At 33.0% G+C, this 19,868-nt stretch overlaps 1 protein-coding gene and 1 long non-coding RNA gene across 18 annotated transcripts in view; one reads left to right on the top strand and one right to left on the bottom strand.

Annotated features, from left to right (window-relative positions):
• Positions 1-8,145: 8,145 nt before the first annotated feature.
• LOC121127095 (uncharacterized) lies at positions 8,146-18,807 on the bottom strand. 7 transcript variants are annotated; one of them, XR_011782958.1, is made up of 4 exons: positions 18,681-18,807; positions 16,703-17,226; positions 8,422-14,863; positions 8,221-8,359 (listed from the first exon to the last, which is right to left on the bottom strand). It is a non-coding gene; the product is annotated as an uncharacterized lncRNA (long non-coding RNA). The 7 variants fall into 7 exon arrangements; XR_011782957.1 differs by lacking the exons at positions 16,703-17,226; positions 18,681-18,807 and adding an exon at positions 15,503-15,643 and having other exon boundaries at positions 8,146-8,359; XR_011782955.1 differs by lacking the exons at positions 16,703-17,226; positions 18,681-18,807 and having other exon boundaries at positions 8,146-8,359; positions 8,422-14,402; positions 14,667-14,807.
• The window catches only part of LOC121127094 (FAT atypical cadherin kugelei), a 75,096-nt gene continuing 70,792 nt past the window's right edge, over positions 15,565-19,868 (top strand). For all 11 annotated transcript variants that reach the window (XR_011782950.1, XM_071892380.1, XM_071892378.1 and 8 more), the window contains exons 1-2: positions 15,565-16,626; positions 18,071-19,124. Coding sequence is in view for 10 of the 11 variants with exons in the window: in XM_071892380.1 (XP_071748481.1) it covers positions 16,049-16,626; positions 18,071-19,124 (1,632 nt within the window). In the remaining variant the exon portion in view is untranslated. The remainder of the gene's footprint in view (positions 16,627-18,070; positions 19,125-19,868) is intronic.

The following is a 19,868-nucleotide window of genomic DNA, read 5'->3' as shown; positions in this document are numbered from 1 at the left end:
GCTTTACATTTAAACATGGTAGAACAAAATGCAATAAATTGGCGAAAGGACAAAAGGCAGGATTAAAAGTAAGATTCGCCGCCATGCAAACGGCCACGCCATACATTTCACAGAAGAGGTCAGCTCCAATGACTCATCAAGTCTTGATAACTAATACAAGGGTGATAAAACACTAGAGGAATCTATAAAACAACACAATTACAATGAAATTGTAAAGGAAGATAAGATCCCATGCGATAAAATAAATAACGCTGCAGTCGGGACAACTACGGAGACTCAAGTCTGCTCTGGAAATTAGAGGAAGGTGGACTCCTTCAATGAATTTGGGGAAGTACGTCTAAAGAGGACGGACAAGAGAGCAGAGGGACGAGGGTGACTGTAGTCATGGGAAGTCAGTTAAAAAATGTATAGAAAATGATAAAAAGGAGGATTCCATGGAGACCAAGATATTAGTGGGACTATACATATACAAGGGAGACCTAGAAATAAGAAAAAACCAGAAATATCTGAAACATTGATTCACCTTTTTATAACAAGATCAGGGATTGTGTCTACAATTATAGATAGTGGGCCTCAAATCATTCTGCACGAATTCTCATTAAACGCTTCCAAGTAACGTCCATTAAAAAATATAACTAAGATATTCTTTATATTCAGAGATAGAAACATGGGAAAAAGTAAGATTTGATAAATAGCACATCTTTGAGCATAAGAAAAAAAATATGGTAGTATTGTTAAAATGTATGTTATCTGTTGATGTTGAAGTTCATGATATGAATCCTTGAACATAGACACAATGATTTACGAGGTTAGGAGATGCTATCCCAGACCATGATGTCAAGGAGCATCTGCCACATGAACGATCCTTCCATTAAGAAAGATAAGAGGCACTAAAAGACTTAAACAGAAAATCAAGTGGAAGATATTATCCAACATCTTGTGGATTGGACATCTAAATGACAAAAATAGGAATTCCTAGGAAAGGGAAGAATGGGTGTATGTGGATCCATATATCAGGCCAGGATAACGCAGCCATGGCTCGAGGAGGATTTTTCCTATTTCTGTCCTCCCTCCTCCGCCGACATGAATCATCTCAACTATGGTATCTAGAGCTATGTCGAAAGTAGGTCCTGTGCCGTCCCCCATCCCAGTTATGACGTACTAAAGACCTTCGCCGAGAGATGGTGGGCGTCCATGTACGAGGGCTGCGTCGTCAAGGTGTGTGCAGCCTTCAGGCCAGGCTGAAGCCAATGTAACTAAAGAGGGCGGCTAATTCTAGATATAACTTTGTAATTATATAGCCCACTCGTTCAATCCTGTGTTGTTCTTGGTGAAGTCGATTTTTTTTATACTACGCTTAAAGTAGGCATTTATAAAAAGTTAAATCAATTTTTTCCTTATAAACCTGTTTTATCTAATAGATAATGGTAAAAAATACATTTTTGTCTTTTGATATCAAAATCATGTCTCTAGTTTTAATATTAAGGAAGTTATGGCCAATTTATCAAAAAAAAAATTTCGCCTTTTTTTTTTGTAGTGTTTACGTTATAATCTAAAGCCAAATCTGCCATCTCAGAAAATATGATGTTTCAATACAACAGCATAACTTTCTTAAATCTAAAGAATTTAAGTAAATTTACAGGAATTACTGAATGCAATATTGTGGAAAAGTTGCGCAATACTTTTAAATACCTGCAATTGAATTATATAATATGAATTTCAAGTATATGAATATCTTCCCACGCTCTCCAGACAATCAATAATTATTATTCATAAAAAAAAAGAGGATAAAAAATAAGACAAAGTACTTTCATATTGTGCCGTAACAAAGATTGAAGGTGCTAATGTCGGATTGAAATTTATGTATTTCGTATGAATTGATTGGTTGGAAACTTTACAAGATACTAGATAAATAAAAGTTTTAACATCCATTATATGTACCTTTTATTCGATCCATTACACCCTATTTGTGATTTTGAATACTATCTTGAGATATCTTATTTCCTAGCGAATGTTGCGATTAAACGAAGCAACGTATTGAAAATAAATTTAGACTAGGTAAAAGATTAATAGTTTTCTTCCATTATACATAAATTACGTTAAATTGATTTCTAATTAATGAAAATCCAACATTTCTATTCCCAAAACACTTCTTCTAGACTTCCGTGGACCCCTCCTATAAGTTTTTTCTCTCTCACAATATAAGGAACTCAAAATTTTCATATTTATATATATTTATTTATAGGGTTACTTTTAAAGGCATTTTACACTGCTTTACTTTTTTTGTCATAAGTCATCACGTAATTGAAAACGCCACCCATCAAGCTCAGCAACCCTTGGATATTTATTGGTTGAACCCCTTCCAGAAATACCAACACATGCATTGCATGGTTTTAAAAATAATACGCGCGTATAAAGGAAAAAGACATATATAATAAAGTATATTTAAATTTTTTATAATGACTAAGTAAAACTACAATTTTATTATTTATCCGCTGCAAGAAGGAGCTGTTTCTCGAAATTCACGTCGTCCTTCTCAATATCAATTTGTATTTGGAGAAAAGCCTTTCCAAAGTGGAACTACTTGGGAACATTACATTATACCTCAGAAATATTTTTTTAGTCCTTATATATGCAAAGATTAATTCCATCGCCTCTGACTCGTCACTTAAAAGCCTATCGACTTCCTGTCTAATTGTATCAGTCGTCATTTGTCTCTTGGCTAAGAATTTGTCCTTCTCTTCCCATTCTAATTCCTAGGACAGTTGGCTTGACAGAAAATCTCCCATTTCTATCGCCTCCTCCAATAGGTAATTTCTTCCCTTCTCTTGTTTCTCCATATCCATGAAGCCTACTTTGAACTCAGTGAGATATGCTGAAGCTATTAGTATCTCCCTACGTTCAAAGTAGGCTCCAAATCTTGTATCTATACCAGAGAAGAGTGTATCAACTAATGGTTGGCATTGAGCTGTCAATTATCTCTCCTCGTGCAGATACATTTGAAGGTATAAGATGGTGGGAATCAGCTGACCCAGAAAAACGATATTATCTCCCTTAAGGAAGTCAAACGCTTTACCTACATACCACATTACACTTACCGTTGATCTATGAAAGGAAGGTTGGGTTTCCTTGTCCACACCACATATAATCTTTCTCTCCTTCCTATTTTAAATAAGATGCTTCTCGAAGGCTTCCATACTCGAAGAATGGTGCCTGCTAATATGTCGACTTAGATTATCCCTGGATAAGGTGTGAGCCTTAACCAATACCACTGTGCCTACAGAGGAGGCATTGAAACACAGCTTTAGTATACCCTTCCCTGACGTTTCCCGTAATATTGCTGACTTAATTTTCTTTTTTCCTCGTTGCTGGCCTTTAGCGGCTTTTGTACTCTGACATAGAAACAAAAGTGGAGGCATGAGTGTCCATCTCAACGGAATATATATTGTCGGATTCCATAGACCTTCCAAGGTACATGACTTCGTCTAGTTACGTAGACCTTTCCTTAAAGGAGCGTGGTGGAGCTTGAGATAAGGGGTACCCTTAAGTACGGAACTGATAACCATGTCATCCTTATAAGCGCTTCACAATCACAATTTATAGACGGTGACTGCTTCTTAAAACAACGAGTAATGAACTCCCGCACACCCGCACTTTGTTGAGTTCGTACATATGATAACGCTCATCAAGAGTTTACTCAACTGGAGAGAAGGCATCGATAATTCATCTTACCAGACCAGAATAACAGTCTTCATTTGGCTTTTCCTCAATTTTTAAGATCTTCTTCCAATGCTAAACCTCAGAACGGACACAGTGAAGTAGGAGAGCTGATTTAATATCCTAGACACCTCACCCTTTAACGACGCATAGTTGTTAAAATCGTCGAGCCAAGATAACCATGGATGACCATTTTTGGGACCTGTGATCTCAAACAAGGCTGGTTGAGACACTCCCAATCGCAAAAATGACGGTTTTACTGCTTCAATGACTCTAGAGCAGTCCTAAAATAGATATGATTCAGGATCAGAGCCACAATTGATGAGATGATTCCTTATCAAGTTATTGAGCTCTTCCTTCCTAAGTTTAAGATATCCTCCTCACTAGAAACGAGCTCAATTGATGTACATTCCTGTCTTAATTCCTTCAGAGTCAGTGTGGGCAGAGTCTTAATCCTTGTCTCCAGATTATGTGTATTCATATATTTATGAGTTATAGACAAAGTTGCCCAAAGGGTAGGCCTTAAAATGCACCAAGCCTGCATGTGCCACACGACGGAGAATGAGGGATTCCCAAAAAGGAACCACGGGAACGATTTTAAGTAATAATTGGAGGTCTTAGTATATTAGATTCAAAATGTAGAATTGCTTACGCGTCACTTTATTATATTTGCATGTACATAAAGGAACATGTAAAGAAGGATAGGTTAGACCTACTGCCAGTATTTTAAACTATATCAGAGTTATTGTCAGCTTTATGAAATTTCGTCAAATGATAGTTGAAACAATTTAGTATGTGGAATTATTAAAAAAATACATATAATACTTAAAAAATAATAGAAATTTATTCATATAAAAAAACTCCCCTCCCTTGAAAAACAAAAACAAAAATTGAAAAGCCCTCTATGTTGTTAACATACCTACCAATACACAGACGAAATTAAATTTCATTGAAACATTTTCGTATGAAAGGGAAAAGTGTTACATGTAGTACGTTGTTACCTTAAGTGTTTACCGCAACTTTTCATCCAAAAAGAAACAGAGAAAAGGTCAGATAGCCTATGGTAATTAGCCAAATAAGTCAAGCCTGCCAACTGCTAAATATCTCTTAAGTTCTCCCAGACTATCACTGTCATATTATTCATCCACAATTTTTATTATGAATTATGTATTCATGAAATTAAAATCATACATATTATTTTATTCAATACTTTAAAATAATCTTATAAGAAAAGTGTATCTATAGATTTGTATATGATACCCAAAAAAATTTCATTTAAATAATAAAATGACTAACATATATACATATATACTAGGACTACATTAATAAATTCATGAAGTCCTAGTATATATATACGACAAGGGATCAACAAGAAATTGTATTCATGCTCTTTTAGAAACGGAGCATAATTATAAAACAGCTTGTTACTTCGTTTATTTTTCAAAAAGAAGAAATAACGAAATAGCCATGACTTATCAAGTAAGATGAGTGAATCGACAACTAACAACAAAATACTCATGGTATTTTTGTATTAGCAAGGTAACGCTGTGGTAAAACAAAACACAAGGAAAAGAGGAAATTAACAGATAAGAACATAAACAAAAATAAATATGTCTCCTAATTATTAGAAGTAAATTAGCAACTTGTCAAATAAAATTTTTAAAGATGATGAACAAAAAATAATGAATTCACTACAGTATGACAATTATCGATGATATCCAAATCAAAAAAATGGTCTTGTCATAAAAATTAAACATTATGCACCTTGTAAAAATTATACTTACTTTGAAAGTAGACAACTCATAAGCCATTTTCCTTGAACTTACATTCTTTATTTCTGATAACTCTAAGTCATTTTTTATACTATTAGAATATCGCTTCAAAGATTCTAATTTATATTTTTGCATTGGACAAATAGTGAATACTGGTGGATATATCTTTTTTTGTTCTTCCACAGATGTCTTCATATATGTTGGTGTTTCTGAATATTTTGTTGTACAAAGAATCGTATGATACAACAGTAAAATTATTAAAATAGAAGCACTACCTATATATAATGTGTTAGTGCAAAGTTTTCTGAAATTCATCATGTTTTGATGCAAAGTTTTAAATAATATCAACATACTATTTTTTACTCCTTTTTCAATAAAGAAATTATTTATTATAATTTCTATAAATAAATAAATAATTGATTATGAAAAGATAAACTTTTCTAAAGAAATTGCCAAGGCTGACATTTTGAATATTTTATGTATTTTTATGTCTTCATATTACAATTTTAAATAAGAATTCATAATTCATGCTTGAATAAAAATTGTATGACGTAATAAGAAAAGTTTTTTTAATCTACTGAAATGGGTTTTTAAATATGGTATCAATGTTATTGATGTTCAATTAGTAGGATTTAGGAAAAAATAAATTCAAGACAAATAAAGGAAAAAAGAACCGGGACCGAAGATTAAAAAGTTAAAAGATTTACAATTATGCTATGATCATCGGTCATTCGAGTACCCGTCACCCAATTCAAATTCGTTAAAAACCTTATTGAGCGGCCACAATTTGTGTTTCATATAAGAGAAAACAGGCTTGAAGTTATTTTTAGCAAAGTTAGCTAACAATTTATCTTCAAATTTACGTCTACTCAAAGACACAAGAAGTTTAACATTATTTTGGAGAGCTTTATACTTTTCTAAGTTTTGAAGACATTGGAATTTTTTGTATTGACACCCAACTTTTCTTTTCTTCTTTGCTAATAAGATGATGCTCCGATTAGTCGATAGAGAGCCATTATTATTATTATGAGATTTTTTATTGGGAACGTACTTATCAATAAGGGAGTGAAGTATATCACAAAATATAGACTACATATCCTCGACACCTGGTACCATGTTCGTGGAGATATTCCGGCGGGGAAGAGTGAAACCCAGTCAATGGATAAAAAGCTTGTTCGGATTGCTATGTCATTGGTGTTTTTAAAATCTAAAGTGTAGGTGGGTGACTCGTGTGGTCTTATTCAACTTGACGATGTAATCAGCATCAATAAAAATGGGGTAGTGATCTTAGAGGGAGACCTCCTTCATGACCTCGGTCTTAATATTACGTGATGAATTAGAGAGGACAAGATCTAATATGTTTCCTTTGATGTATGTAGATTCAGTGATGTATTGGTGGAGAAAAGAGTCGAGGAATACCTGGATAAGTAGATTTGCTGAGTTGGAATAAGGTGTCAGAGTATTCCAGTCAACTGCAGGAATATTTAAGTCCCCGCACATTATGGTTGAGTTATTAATTTCTTTTATGAAAGAAGAGAGCGCAGGGTCACTTTTTTTATTGGAGTCGGGAGATTTGTATACACACATGCATTTCAAATTTTGAACTTCAATCGTACACAGTTCAAAAAATTCACCAGAGTGTTCCTGGAAATTAAAAGCTCTTGTATCATTACGGGAGTAGATTTTATAGGTTATATCAATTATTTATCTCTATTTTGAAAATTCTAGCGTATCAGCGAGCAAGGAGCAATATAGTTTACAGTGATATCTTTCACCTGATATATTGTCTCTCAAAATTGCTATACTTTGTATGGTTGGATCTAAGATGTGGTTTTTAAGCTCACGGCAATTTCGGAAAATTTCCCGTTCCTGGTTATTTATTATATAAAATTTAGGTTGGGTTAAATTATAGAAAAAATTAAATAAATAATAATTTTAAACTATGATTTTTTTATCTATAACTGTTGTATTCTTTCAGTATTGCTTAAGTTTTTTATTGATGAAAAAGGGATTTCATTAAAAGATTGGGGCAAGGAGTAATAGAGTACAGCTGTAGGTAGACTTAGAAAAGATGTGATATTAGGCGAAAGCAAGACTTTTTGCTGTTGGCAACCGGAACCATGTATTTTATTTTCAAAATCTGTTATCATCATTCTTTTATTCTTCAAAAACAAGCATCAAAGGATAAAGTAATCACTATTGTGTGAAAGCCGATGAGTAATACTTAAGACTTGTTGCAGAGCTATAAGTGTAAGTCCTGTTGGACTCAAAGCAGAATTGAGGTCAATCTTATCGGTCTTCTTGCAAGATACAATGTGGAATTTCTTTATATCTCCTTAATCTCATATGTACTTGTAGCTAATATAATGATACGTCATGATTGAAACCCTATTGATTTTCGTTTTATTAAGCTTACTAGAAGGTCATACTTTCTACAACTCTAGTTATAGATAGTGTACCGTAGGCAAGGTGATGTACTACTTTAAACTATTCAAAACTTTGATCCCATGATAACAAAAATGTCATGTAAAAAAACCTAGAAGAATATTCTGAACTCAATATATTTTTACCTAAATTATCAGCGATTAAAAATATATAATAAATTTACTTACTCTTTAAAAGATATTTTTTAAATATATAGTATTAATTAATTTTGAAATGTCCGGCGATATTACTCCTTATTAAGAGCATCAAAAAAGATTTTTTTCTCCGCTATTTATGCTTATATAACAACATATATGCACAATTGGTAATTATAATGCTACACCCAATGCAACTACCCCCGTTGTTGTGACCATTTAAGCAGTTGTTTTTGCCTTTTATGAGTTTTCTGAACACCATTTCTTTGAGCCTATCAACCATAACTAAGCCTTTAGTGATAAAAAAGTAATATTTATTGACTATGTAATATTGGAAAACCTAATGATCATACCCAAGTCTTTAAGTGAAGAAACTAGTCTCAGACAAGCTAGTTGCAAACCGTCCAAAGCTACTACCCCCGTTGTTGTGACCATTTAAGCAGTTGTTTTTACTATTTAATGAGTTGTGTATCATAATTCTTGATATGTTTAGCTAAAATATAATCATATTTTAGGGTTAGATTTAAAAAAAAGATTGAATACATACTGCTAGATAGTACAAAATTCAGAGTTTCATGTCGAAATTAGTAAATATTTTATACTTTTTACTGATAACTTGATCGTCATTTGGTGTGGACGACTCAAAACATTTTTACATGTATTTCTATATATGACATCAGTACCAACATCCTCCATTAATTTAATGATGGCTCCTCGGGAAGGGATAGGTTTACTCGTGTATTTCTCCATAAATTTTTTGAACATAAATGATTAGCAATTGATAAGGTTATATTACATGCAATAAGCATCTTTGTGAGATCAGAGTTAAAGTTTGACTTGATGTATTCATCATTAACTTGATTTTATAGATGAATATCCATACTCTTGTTATGAGATGAGAATAATGAGTGGCGTGTAATTCTAGATAGAAGACCAAAGGCACATTTATTTCGACAAATCCGACAAACCATCTGTTTCTCATCTGGTAAGTATTTTCCAAATTCCTGGGCCTCCATTTTCATAAATCCAGACAGAAGGCGACGTCATTTTGGCGATTTTATTCAGTTCTCTATCGACTATCACCATCTAATATTATATTAATATTGAATAATAAAGGCGGGAATGATGATGTTCTTGATTGATGGAAGAAGATGTATATTATTTAATCAATGATGCCATAAGTATTTCTTCTCTTCTGCTCGCACGCTTTTCTATTCTTACCAAAATTATCACCCTTAATCATAGGACAAAAAGCCAATGATCCACGCTGGGTCGTTTTCATCTTATTTGAATTAAGGATATACATCGGAGTAATTCTACCCTATGTTCTTCCCATATACGAAGCGGGATTTGTATTTACTCCCATTCCAACTCTCTCCAAGCTGCTCACAGATAATCTAATAAAACGTCACGACAGCTAAGCTGCTTTTCTTCTAAACATTACTCTAATTGTCAGGGTTACCACGTTAATTTTCGGTTTCTTTTTTTATCATATTGGCAGGACATATTATATTAATCACTGCTCATTCCTCATCCCTATGAGAAACTGCAAGTAATCCTCTTCTTTAACGTTGACTCATATGAAACATACACCTACCTCATTCTTCACCACTATGAGGAACTGCAAGTGATCCTCTTATTTGACTTTGACTCATATACTTCACTACAACATCGAAGAACATCAAGGGGTTTAAATGAATCATTCATTTTAGTATAATGAAGACATTGTCGTGATTGTAGATTAGAATGCAGAGACATTTTTGAAGTTCTTGGATGTCAAGTGTCCCTGGAGACAAATGTACTACAATTTATTATCTGAAATATTAATTCTTTAAATTCCGATAGACGGATTAGATGACGAGTATGGATAAAAACGACGAGAAAATTCAAAATTTGTATAAGTTGAAAATTGAAAGTTTCTTATGAAATGACGTCATTAGTCATCATTGGCATTGTTTTGTTCTAATACAAATTATAAAATCATATAGCTGTAGAAAAAGTCCCCCCAAATAAATTTCGATATAAAAAAACATCACGGAAAAAATCTTCGATATTAAAAGTGGACAACCTATTATTTAGTGTCAATGAATACTGAAATAATCGTTCTTTTATACAGTTTTGTTACATCGTAAGCATTTAGTGTAATTCTTAATTTATTTATAGGAGAGTTGAATATGTTTTGCAGTCTTTGCTGATAAAGATATCTAATGAGAAGGATCACATTATATTCATACCTCAGGATCGTTTTCTACTTTTTTTCTAATTACAGAAGAGATTCCATAATAATGGAATCGGCAGCAATTATGAAGTGTCAAGAATTACAGAAATATTACAACCTTATAAATGGACTCTATGTCAAAGCTATGAGTTGTTTGTTTGTTATGTACATCAATGACATTTAAGGACTCAGAGCAATGAAAGAGTTTTCAAAGAATATTATAAGATGAAATAGAGTAGACTTTGGAAGGAGTCTCAAAGGATTCCATCGATTCCAGACAAAATATAGATGGAATATTTGAGCCAATGGATGATGAAGTAACAGATTAGGACTAAAATGACATCTACAAAATGACTGATACTTCTATTAAATGAGATGATTTCCATCGAGTATGGTACAATAACTTTTTCTAAAGAGATGATATGGTTTAGGTGCAGTGCTGTTCCAGACGAAAGGTGGATCCCCATTTCGTATGCAAGTCGGACTCTGATGGAAGCTGAGAAGAGGTATGCTCCTATAGAAAAGGAAGCTCAGCAGTGGTTTGGGCTTGTGAATATTTTGCCAAATTTATTTGGGAGAAGAAATTTCAAGTCGAGACGGATCCTAAGCCATTAGAGTGTCTGTTGAGAAGTAGACCATTACGTGATTTGCCTCTAAGAATGCAGAGATTTAAGCTCGTATACAGAGGTATGATTATAGGTACATCCTAGGAGAAACACAATATATAGCGGATTTTTTTAGTAGAAGAGGGAAGGATGCCTCAAAGGATAGTCATCCGTCGTCAGACAAAAGAATTGGAGCTGATATTAATTATATTACTACAGGAATAACCGATGGCATACCAGCATCTGACAAGCGTTTAGTTGAAATAGCAAAGTTGACTATGGAAGATTCGGTGCTGCGGAAAGTTTTAGAATATGTAGAGAAAGGGTAGTTTGAAAATATTAACCAAATTCCAGAGGAAATTAGACCGTTGTATCAATATCGTGATAACATTTTCTTTGGGGGTAATTTGGTTGTTTACGGGAGAGAGTAGTAATACTTTTGGAATTACGGTGTGATATACTGCATCGGTTGCATGAAGGACACTTGGGCATAAGTAAAACAAAGTTAAGGGCGAAGGAGTCCGTATTCTGTCCGGGGTTGACTCGACAAATAGAACAGACGATATATTCATGTGGAAAGTGCGCGGAGTTTGAAAGCAAGAGAAAGTTACCTTTGATACGTAGTGTGTGGCCATCAGTACCATCAAAACTAGTTGCTAGTGATTTATTTATGTTTCAAAGAAAAGACTATCTTATAGTAGTGGACTATTATAGTAGATATATCGAAATGGAAGAGCTAAAGAATAAAAAGTCCACATCAATAGTAGGAGTAATGAAGTCAGTATTTACTAGACATGGTATTCCTGAGACGTTTGTTTCACACATTGGACCATTTGTTATGAGTCGAGAGTTTTCGGATTTTGGAAAGGAGTGGGGGTTTAATCATACTTTCTCAAGTCCAAAACCGCCACACCACAATAGTTTAGCTGAAAGAGGCGTGCAAACCGTAAATAAATTTTTGAAAAAAAAAATCGAGATGTAGAAGACGCGTTACTGGCGTACAGGTCGGCTCCATTGCAAAATGGAAAATCACCTGCACAGCTCCTCTTTAATTGGGAGGTGGCAAGGAAGCCGGATGATGAGGAACTGAGAAAAATAGAGGAACAGCAACGAAAGGCTAGTGAAAGTTATTGTAATGAATATCATCGAGTGGTTAGAAAAATAAACTTGGAGAGAGGGGACATCGGAAAGGTACCAGACCTAATCAGAGAAGGATACATCGAAAAGAGAAATGGGAGAAGGGTGAGCGTAAGAATAGGAAAGCAAGCCTACGTCAGAACTCTTGGCACAAGTACGAAAGGTGGAGTTTTGAAGGAAGAAAAGATGGATTGTTTGTATTTGTCTTTCTTCTACTTACGGAAGACGAAGAATATGTATGCGAAATTAAGAAAGTTAAAGAAATTATTCCATTTTTTCATAGTAATTAAGCTCAATAAAATCATTTTTTTAGTCTTTATTTATTGTAGTAAGTTCTTTTTGGGTCATTTGATATCTATCATATAGGCCCCTGAAATCTCGTGACGTGACTCTTCTAAAATGGCTCTAGTATAGACAACTTGTAGAAATTACTAGTTCTAGGTAATTTTATTCCTAACATTATTTCCGTTGGTAATTTTTCCTCGAGGACATTTTGTCATATGACAAATTCGTCGCCTTTTTATATTTTTATATTATCGGTTCGAACTTTATAATTGTACTTCAATCAGATTCATTATATAACTAAGGGAGAAGAAGGAGAGAATAGTGATAAAATAATTAATAATAATAAAAAGTAATCTTGTGCTGTTAATACTGTTAAATTATTTTTAAGGAGAAGGAATCACAGATCTGGACTGATGAGTCTATTTCGAAAGGACTAATTGACTTGTGGCATGATAATGCTTGTGATTGAGCTTTGTAGTGCCCCATTTTTGAGGGATAACATAAAAAATATTTACAGGAGATTACGTGTATTTCTATAAAAGTTAAGTAGAATACAACCCACTTTTCCCCCATTAGATTTATGAACGAACGAGAAGTGGAAAGAACAGAACAAACAATAGCAATGAAGGGTTTCACAATGCATTACAAAGCTCAATGACAAGCATGCACCCAAATTTATGGAAAGGTATAAAATGTTTAAAAAAAGAAGAAGTATTTGCACAAAAGAAAAAAATGATATTGAAAGAGGGGATTGCACCTTGAGAATTTTGTTTTACAAAGAGATAAGTTAAAGACTCCAACAACAAGTATTAAATTATAATCCAATCGAAAAATAAAAATATATGAGAAGCATTGCCTGGAATCTCCGTACATTTTAGAATTTTACCATCAGTTATGCATTATGTATTTTATGTGTCTTTTTATTTTAATAATTAAAACTGTCTATATAATCGTTATTATAGAAAATGAAGGATATAGAATCATCTTATTAAAATATTAAATTTATATGAATTATAACTAATGACTTGAGTATATATATATATAAAATAGACATAAGAAAAACTATCGGCTTCTCCAGAGCTTATCTATAAATGGATAGCATTAAAATACAGATCACGTTAAATAAAAAGTAATAAATTCAGTGTTATGAGATAAAAAGTCGTACTCCACAACGTAAGAGTAATGAAAACATGGTATCCTCCAGGGCTAATGTTTTTCCAATGAACAATGATCCAAACAAGGTTGACAAGATAACCCTCTTGACTTAGCATGATCGAGAGAGACAGAGTTCCAAAAGGGGAAAATAGGCTTCTGAAGAATGATGGAGTAAATTCAAGAAATATACAAAGGAAATTGTTGATTAAGACATAGTCTAGTATGATGATTTTACCGACCATCTGGGATAGATATATTTTTAAGTAGATTGTCCTGATAGGATTCTTTGGTGATTTCCAGCTTGAGAAGGAAGTCGAGGCGGAGTCTACAAAGAATGAAAGAATCAGAAAGGAATCGCCATAGCTGATGGACCCCCCCACGTTCGAGAGTTATTCTCTTGAACTGAATGTGTGTACGTTCGCACCCCGGTGATTCCTAGAGACCGAAATATACTATATGTATATGGATTTCACCAAAAGATTTCTAGGTTAGATGGAGTAATTGTAATATTATAATGTTTACTTATACATAATCAGTGCAACTCCATCTAACCAATTAAAGGAACATTAAAAAAAAAAGAATCCGTAGTAATATCGTAATAACTAATATTAATAAAATGTATTAGTTCAAAATGGGATAATACTAAGGCCAAATGGGATTAATTAAAGAAAAGAGATGCACTTTCGTGAGCTATTCAATCTCCATTAATAGTAAAAGTAGATACGATAGAGAAATATGAGGCTACCCACCATCTTCGGAAAGAGCTATGATTCATCAATAAATATTCTTTTCTTTCTATCGATAGAGCTTCTTTTATTTCTTCAAGCCTCAACTAACTCCACTACTATGATTCATTAACGTGTAATTAGGATATACCCTTCCTATCCATCATATGATAAATCATTGTTACTCGGTGTGTGAAGTTAAAAATGGTCTACTTGGTAAAAAGTAAAAGAGGATATAAAATAATATGATAAAATAAAAATATATAATAATAATTTTAATTTTTAGTATTCTGAAATACAAATAATAACAACAATTTTTTTTTGTATGTAACGTGATTATTATTTTCTAATTGAATAGGTCTGTAAAATTATAAAATGTTATATTTCTTGAATAATAGTAAACGAATAATTTTTACAGAAATCCTTAAATGGAGGAAACAATTATTATTTAGTAGAGACTTAATCGAACATACCTTTAGTTCATCCTCCATCAATATCAATCTAAGGTCAAGAACTAATTCATGAATTGATATAAGTATATATTATATTTATTCATGTGAGACTTGAAAGATCACGATAAAAACAATATGACCTCTTCCATTTCTTCGTGAGTCAGTCCTTGGTCACTAAAAAGCATCCTCCGAGGGTTGAACTTCTTTCCCACAATGATCTGAAATATTAAACAATCATGAAAGCCAGTAGAATCTTGTTTAGGAGTCCTCAACAAATAAAGAGGCAAGGAGACAAATGTACGGATTCCTCATGGCAAACGAACGTTTTTCATGAGTACATGAGATAGATTAACAAATAAAAAGTCGAATAATTAATTAGACTATTATTTATAATCTTTTATCAAATCAAGCAGTTTTCTTTGCTACGTAGATATACTAAAGATAATTTTTTATGTCAACATATGTATTTTCTGAAAAGACGTGCACTCTCCATGTATATAGTGCTCCCTGGATCAGACTAAGGCCAAGTGAGATGAGTCCAAGAAAGAGATGCACCTTCGTGAGCTATTTAATCTCGTTGATAGTAAAAGTAGATACGGTAGAGAAATAACAGGCGACCCAATATCTTCGGACAAGAGCTATGAATAATGATTCATCAATAAATATTACTTTCTTTCTATCGATGGGAGTTTTTTCAATTTCTTCAATCCTCAACTAAGGCCACAAATATGATTCATTAACGTGCCAGAGGTCAATGAGTCCTTTCGAAACAGACTCAGCATCCCAGATCCGTGATTCCTTACTCCTTCTCCTTATAATATAAAGTTAAACAGTACAAGGTTACAAATTATTATTACTTCTTTATAATTATTCCTTTTTTCTTCTTCTCTAGCAATATGGTTAAGTTCGAACAGATAATAGAAAAACATAAAAAGACGTCCAAGATGTCATGTGACAAAATCTTATCGAGGAAAAATTACCAAGAGGGAAACATGTAGGAGGCGAACATGTTAGCGGAAGAAATACCGGCCACCACTCATTTCAGTGTTCCATGACATAGTCCTGTTATTTTCTAGCCCGGTCCACCCTTACTTGGTCTATTATTTGATTCTCTTAACTTCTTTCTTTTTGCCCTTATAATAGAAATGAGTTCATCTCTCACTTCTTTTTTAACTGATTCCAATCTCTGTAATAATATTTATAATTTGAACACTGATGCTTTTGGTGTTAAGCAAGACATTTGAATAAATCTGGAGTTCTCCCTCCTTGAATATTAAATTTTGTTTGTTAGCTGTTTACTGTTTTCATATTCATGGAATTCAAATAGATGTTGACTCTTAGTCTGTTTATGTTTTGAGTGTTCTGCTTGTAATAGTTGTGATTCTGTTGGATTCTTGGGTAGAATGAGATGGTTGCCACTGGTGTTGGTGCATTGGATTGTAGGTTTGTGTTTTCTGACGAGAATGGGATCCGCCTCTCAGGACTTGCTGGCCATGCCCATTGCCACTCTTCCCTCCTTTCCCCTCAACTTCACCTCTCCCACTTATTTCGGGTCCATCCCTGAGAATAGCGTGGGCAAAGTGCTGGTGTCCCCGAGCTATGTCTTTGGGAAGGACTCTGCGAGACTTTTGTGGGGCATTCCATTGGGAGGTGAGGGGAAGAGGCCTTTCCACAACTGGCACATCACATACCATATTGTTACTGCCGCAGGGGAGGCGGGAGAGGCGGCAGAGTTCTTCAAAGCAGAGTCTGCTCTCATTGGGGACTTCCTCTTCCTCAATGTTCGTCTTCGTCTAGGAAACCTTCGAGTTCTCAACAGGGAAAAGAGAGATGAGTACATTTTGGAGATCGTAGCCCTCGTCAAAGATGAGAAGAACAGGAGCATCACACCGGATCCCAATCTCAGGACCACTATGTTCATTCAAGTTTCCGATACTAACGACTTGGATCCTATCTTTCCCTCCTCCAATTATACTTTCAGGTACGTTTATCATTACTCTCCAACTACTCCAATACTTGCCCTTTTTAATTTTTCACTTATCTTTTACTTATTATACCTATAAAATCGAAAATAATCCTCCAACTATGTTCCATGTTTTCCTTGCAATACGCTCAAATCCATGCTCTATGCGTTTCGTTCATTAGAAATATTATCTCTCATAAGTGGAGTTATCCATCTGATTCGAGTCCGGATGGGGGGAGGTCAAGGGAAATTATGTTAGGACATGAGGAAATGCCCATGAACCCGCTCCTGAGTTCTGTGTTACTTTGTTAAGTAATACTTACTATAATTTTATTAGTTTATTACTTTGAATTGGAAACAAAAGTGATCATATTACTTTTCATTATGTTATTTCATTTTTATTTTCTTAGATTAGATAAAGGTAATTATTTTAAATTGAAAAATTATATGATATTATCTCAAGTTCAAAATAAGATTAAAAAACTTTAAAAACATTGTGATGGTCATAGAACGATAAAGATCGTTATTGAATGAGGTCTTTTTAAAAAAATTATATTTCAGACTTTTAGCTATCAAACAAGATATTTTGACACTTTCTGGATGTATTCTTCTTGGCCTCTGAAAAAAAACAAAAAAACTGTATTCAACTTTGAAAAATACATTTAAAGATCTTTTAAGATTAGGTTTTGAAATAGATTCATATTGTTTCTCTATATCTTCAACATCTAGCATTTGAATTTTAAAATAGCCAGAAATTGTGAAAAACTGTATAGCCTTTTTCTGAAGGCCTTGGGATGTTAGAAAAAAACTACGGCCATACTTGAAATCAAAATAGGAAAATCATCTATTTCAATTTTGTGACATTTTGGCTATTGAACAGTGTTAGTAATAACTGCCTGTGAAAATATTTTTCTATATTTCAATTACAGGAACTGGCATAAATTTTAACTGTATTTTTTTCAAACTGGAAGAATTGACGAATGAAAACTTAGAATATTTAATCTAGGTAGCTAACATCAAATTTAAATTGACAAAGGCTAATTAATCATATAATGGTATGAACCAATGCCGTTTCAGTCCACCTTCCAAGATTTTTATTTTTTCTTATTGATTCCATTCAGTGATCTGAATAATAATAATAATAATAATAAAACATTAGTGTATACATACTATGTTTTGACAATTAATGATATTACGGAAATGTTTTAATTTCCTATAGAAATTATGTTCTATTTTATTAGGCTTTTTTAACAAAAAATAAAACTCTATTTTAAAAGGAAGATGCTTCTTCCAAGACAGACTTAAATTAAATAAAAGAACTGTGCTAAAAGTTTTTTATTTTCTAATCATAAAACTTTGTATAATTTATCTTAATTATAGTCCCATCCCTAATAATAACTATAATTTACATTTTGTTTAAAATATATTTGATAAAAATACATTTTTACTCTTTTCTCATTAGAATTGATAAAGATATGCCTCTTCATCGAACGATTGGTACAATATATGCAGAGGATGCTGATGAAGGTATTAATGGTGAAATTTACTACTCTTTTCATCCTTCAACATCTTCGAAGATAATGGAATTATTTTATTTACATCCTATGAGTGGTTCTATTTCACTTCTCAAAAATATTGGCAATGAAAAAAAGTCGGTTTACTCGATGGCAGTGGTAGCTGTGGATAGGGGTATTAAAACTATATCTAAAACATATGCATCCGATATAGCTAATATTAACATCATTGTTGAAGATGTAAATTATTTTGACCCGGATATTAGTGTTATATTTTTCCAAAATATTGTACAAGAATCCTTCTCCAATTTATTTGCTATTGTTGAAGTAGATGATAAAGATGAAGGAAGACACGGTGAAGTGTTATCATTGGAGATTCTCAATCAAAATGATGATTCAAATTTTCGTATTATGAGAAAATTACCTGATGTTAATTCAACTAAGACCAAAAAACAGTTTTTTATATGTAGTAAAAATAATAATTACAACAATATGGTTTATAATTTGAATTTGACACTTAAAGCAACTGACAATGGTATACCTCAAAGATATTCTTACCAATTTTTGAATGTGAAATTCGATGGCTCTATCAATGATCAACCCTTATTTAATCGCAATGTTTTTCATGTATATGTAAATGAAAGTATTCCAATCAATACTCAACTTATTCGTCTTCAAAGAAATACTGTTTTCAAAGATAATTTCTTAGTATCTTACAGTATTGTAGGGGGTAATAAACATAAACATTTTAAGATTAATAATCGTACGGGAGTACTTTATTCAGCCGAGAAACTGGACTCTGAAGTAAGATCTTCTTACACATTAGCAGTAACTGCTTTGTATAGTCCAATTACAGGAAAAAGAAAACAAACTTCTGTTAAAATTAGGATATTTGTAATTGATGTTAACGACAACGATCCTGCGTTTGACATGAATGTAAAGGAAGTATTCTTTCATGAAAATCAACCCCCTGGAAGTACTGTCATAAAAATAAAAGCTAAGGTACGTAGAAGTTGAGTATTTTTTACTTCAGTAATTTATTTTTTGTCAGAATATATTCTTGAGGAATTAATGATGGTAAATCGGGGTGGAAAATTCCAGGTTTAATAAAATTATCAGGGCATTCAATGTCAAGTGTACACACACTTCCGCCATCACCATCACAAATTTACATAACACAGAAATAAATATTTTTTTTAAATAAAAAGGGAGAATTTACTATTATGGCAATTATGACCTTTTTCTAGTTATAGGCCTAAATGAAGGTGATCCAGTTGATATCCCACTCTAATTTTTTTAACACATATAGAATATAAGTAGGTTAAAGGTCTTACAACAAATTGGTAAAATAAATTTCGAAGCTTGGCGGGGGCGCCATTTTTATATATTTTGTAATTATGTTTTCATAGTATTTTTGAGACATATGCCATTTTTTATGAAGTATAAGTTGAACTTTGTACTTTTGAAAGTATTTTAATTCAGAAAAAAAATTAAATCGGTCTAATCTCAATGTAGTTATGGCTTACTCGAGCTCGGAGGTCTTTTGAATGTAGCAAACTTTGAGGGACTCCCGAACGGGCCCTTGCGCCTTCATAAGCCTTTTTTATATCATTATTGTATAGGCACCCTTACTAAAAATTATGAAAACCGGTGATGATCGTGTCTAAAATTTCGAAAAAGTGTGTACACTTGACATGGAATGCCCCTATAGGAATAACTTGTTTACTATCAGACCATTCTTTATGT

This window comes from Lepeophtheirus salmonis, chromosome 12 (assembly GCF_016086655.4).
Source record: "Lepeophtheirus salmonis chromosome 12, UVic_Lsal_1.4, whole genome shotgun sequence".
Lineage (NCBI taxonomy): Eukaryota > Metazoa > Arthropoda > Copepoda > Siphonostomatoida > Caligidae > Lepeophtheirus > Lepeophtheirus salmonis.
The sequence above is the reverse complement of the archived record's forward strand: the minus strand, read 5'-3'. Positions and strand labels throughout refer to the sequence as shown.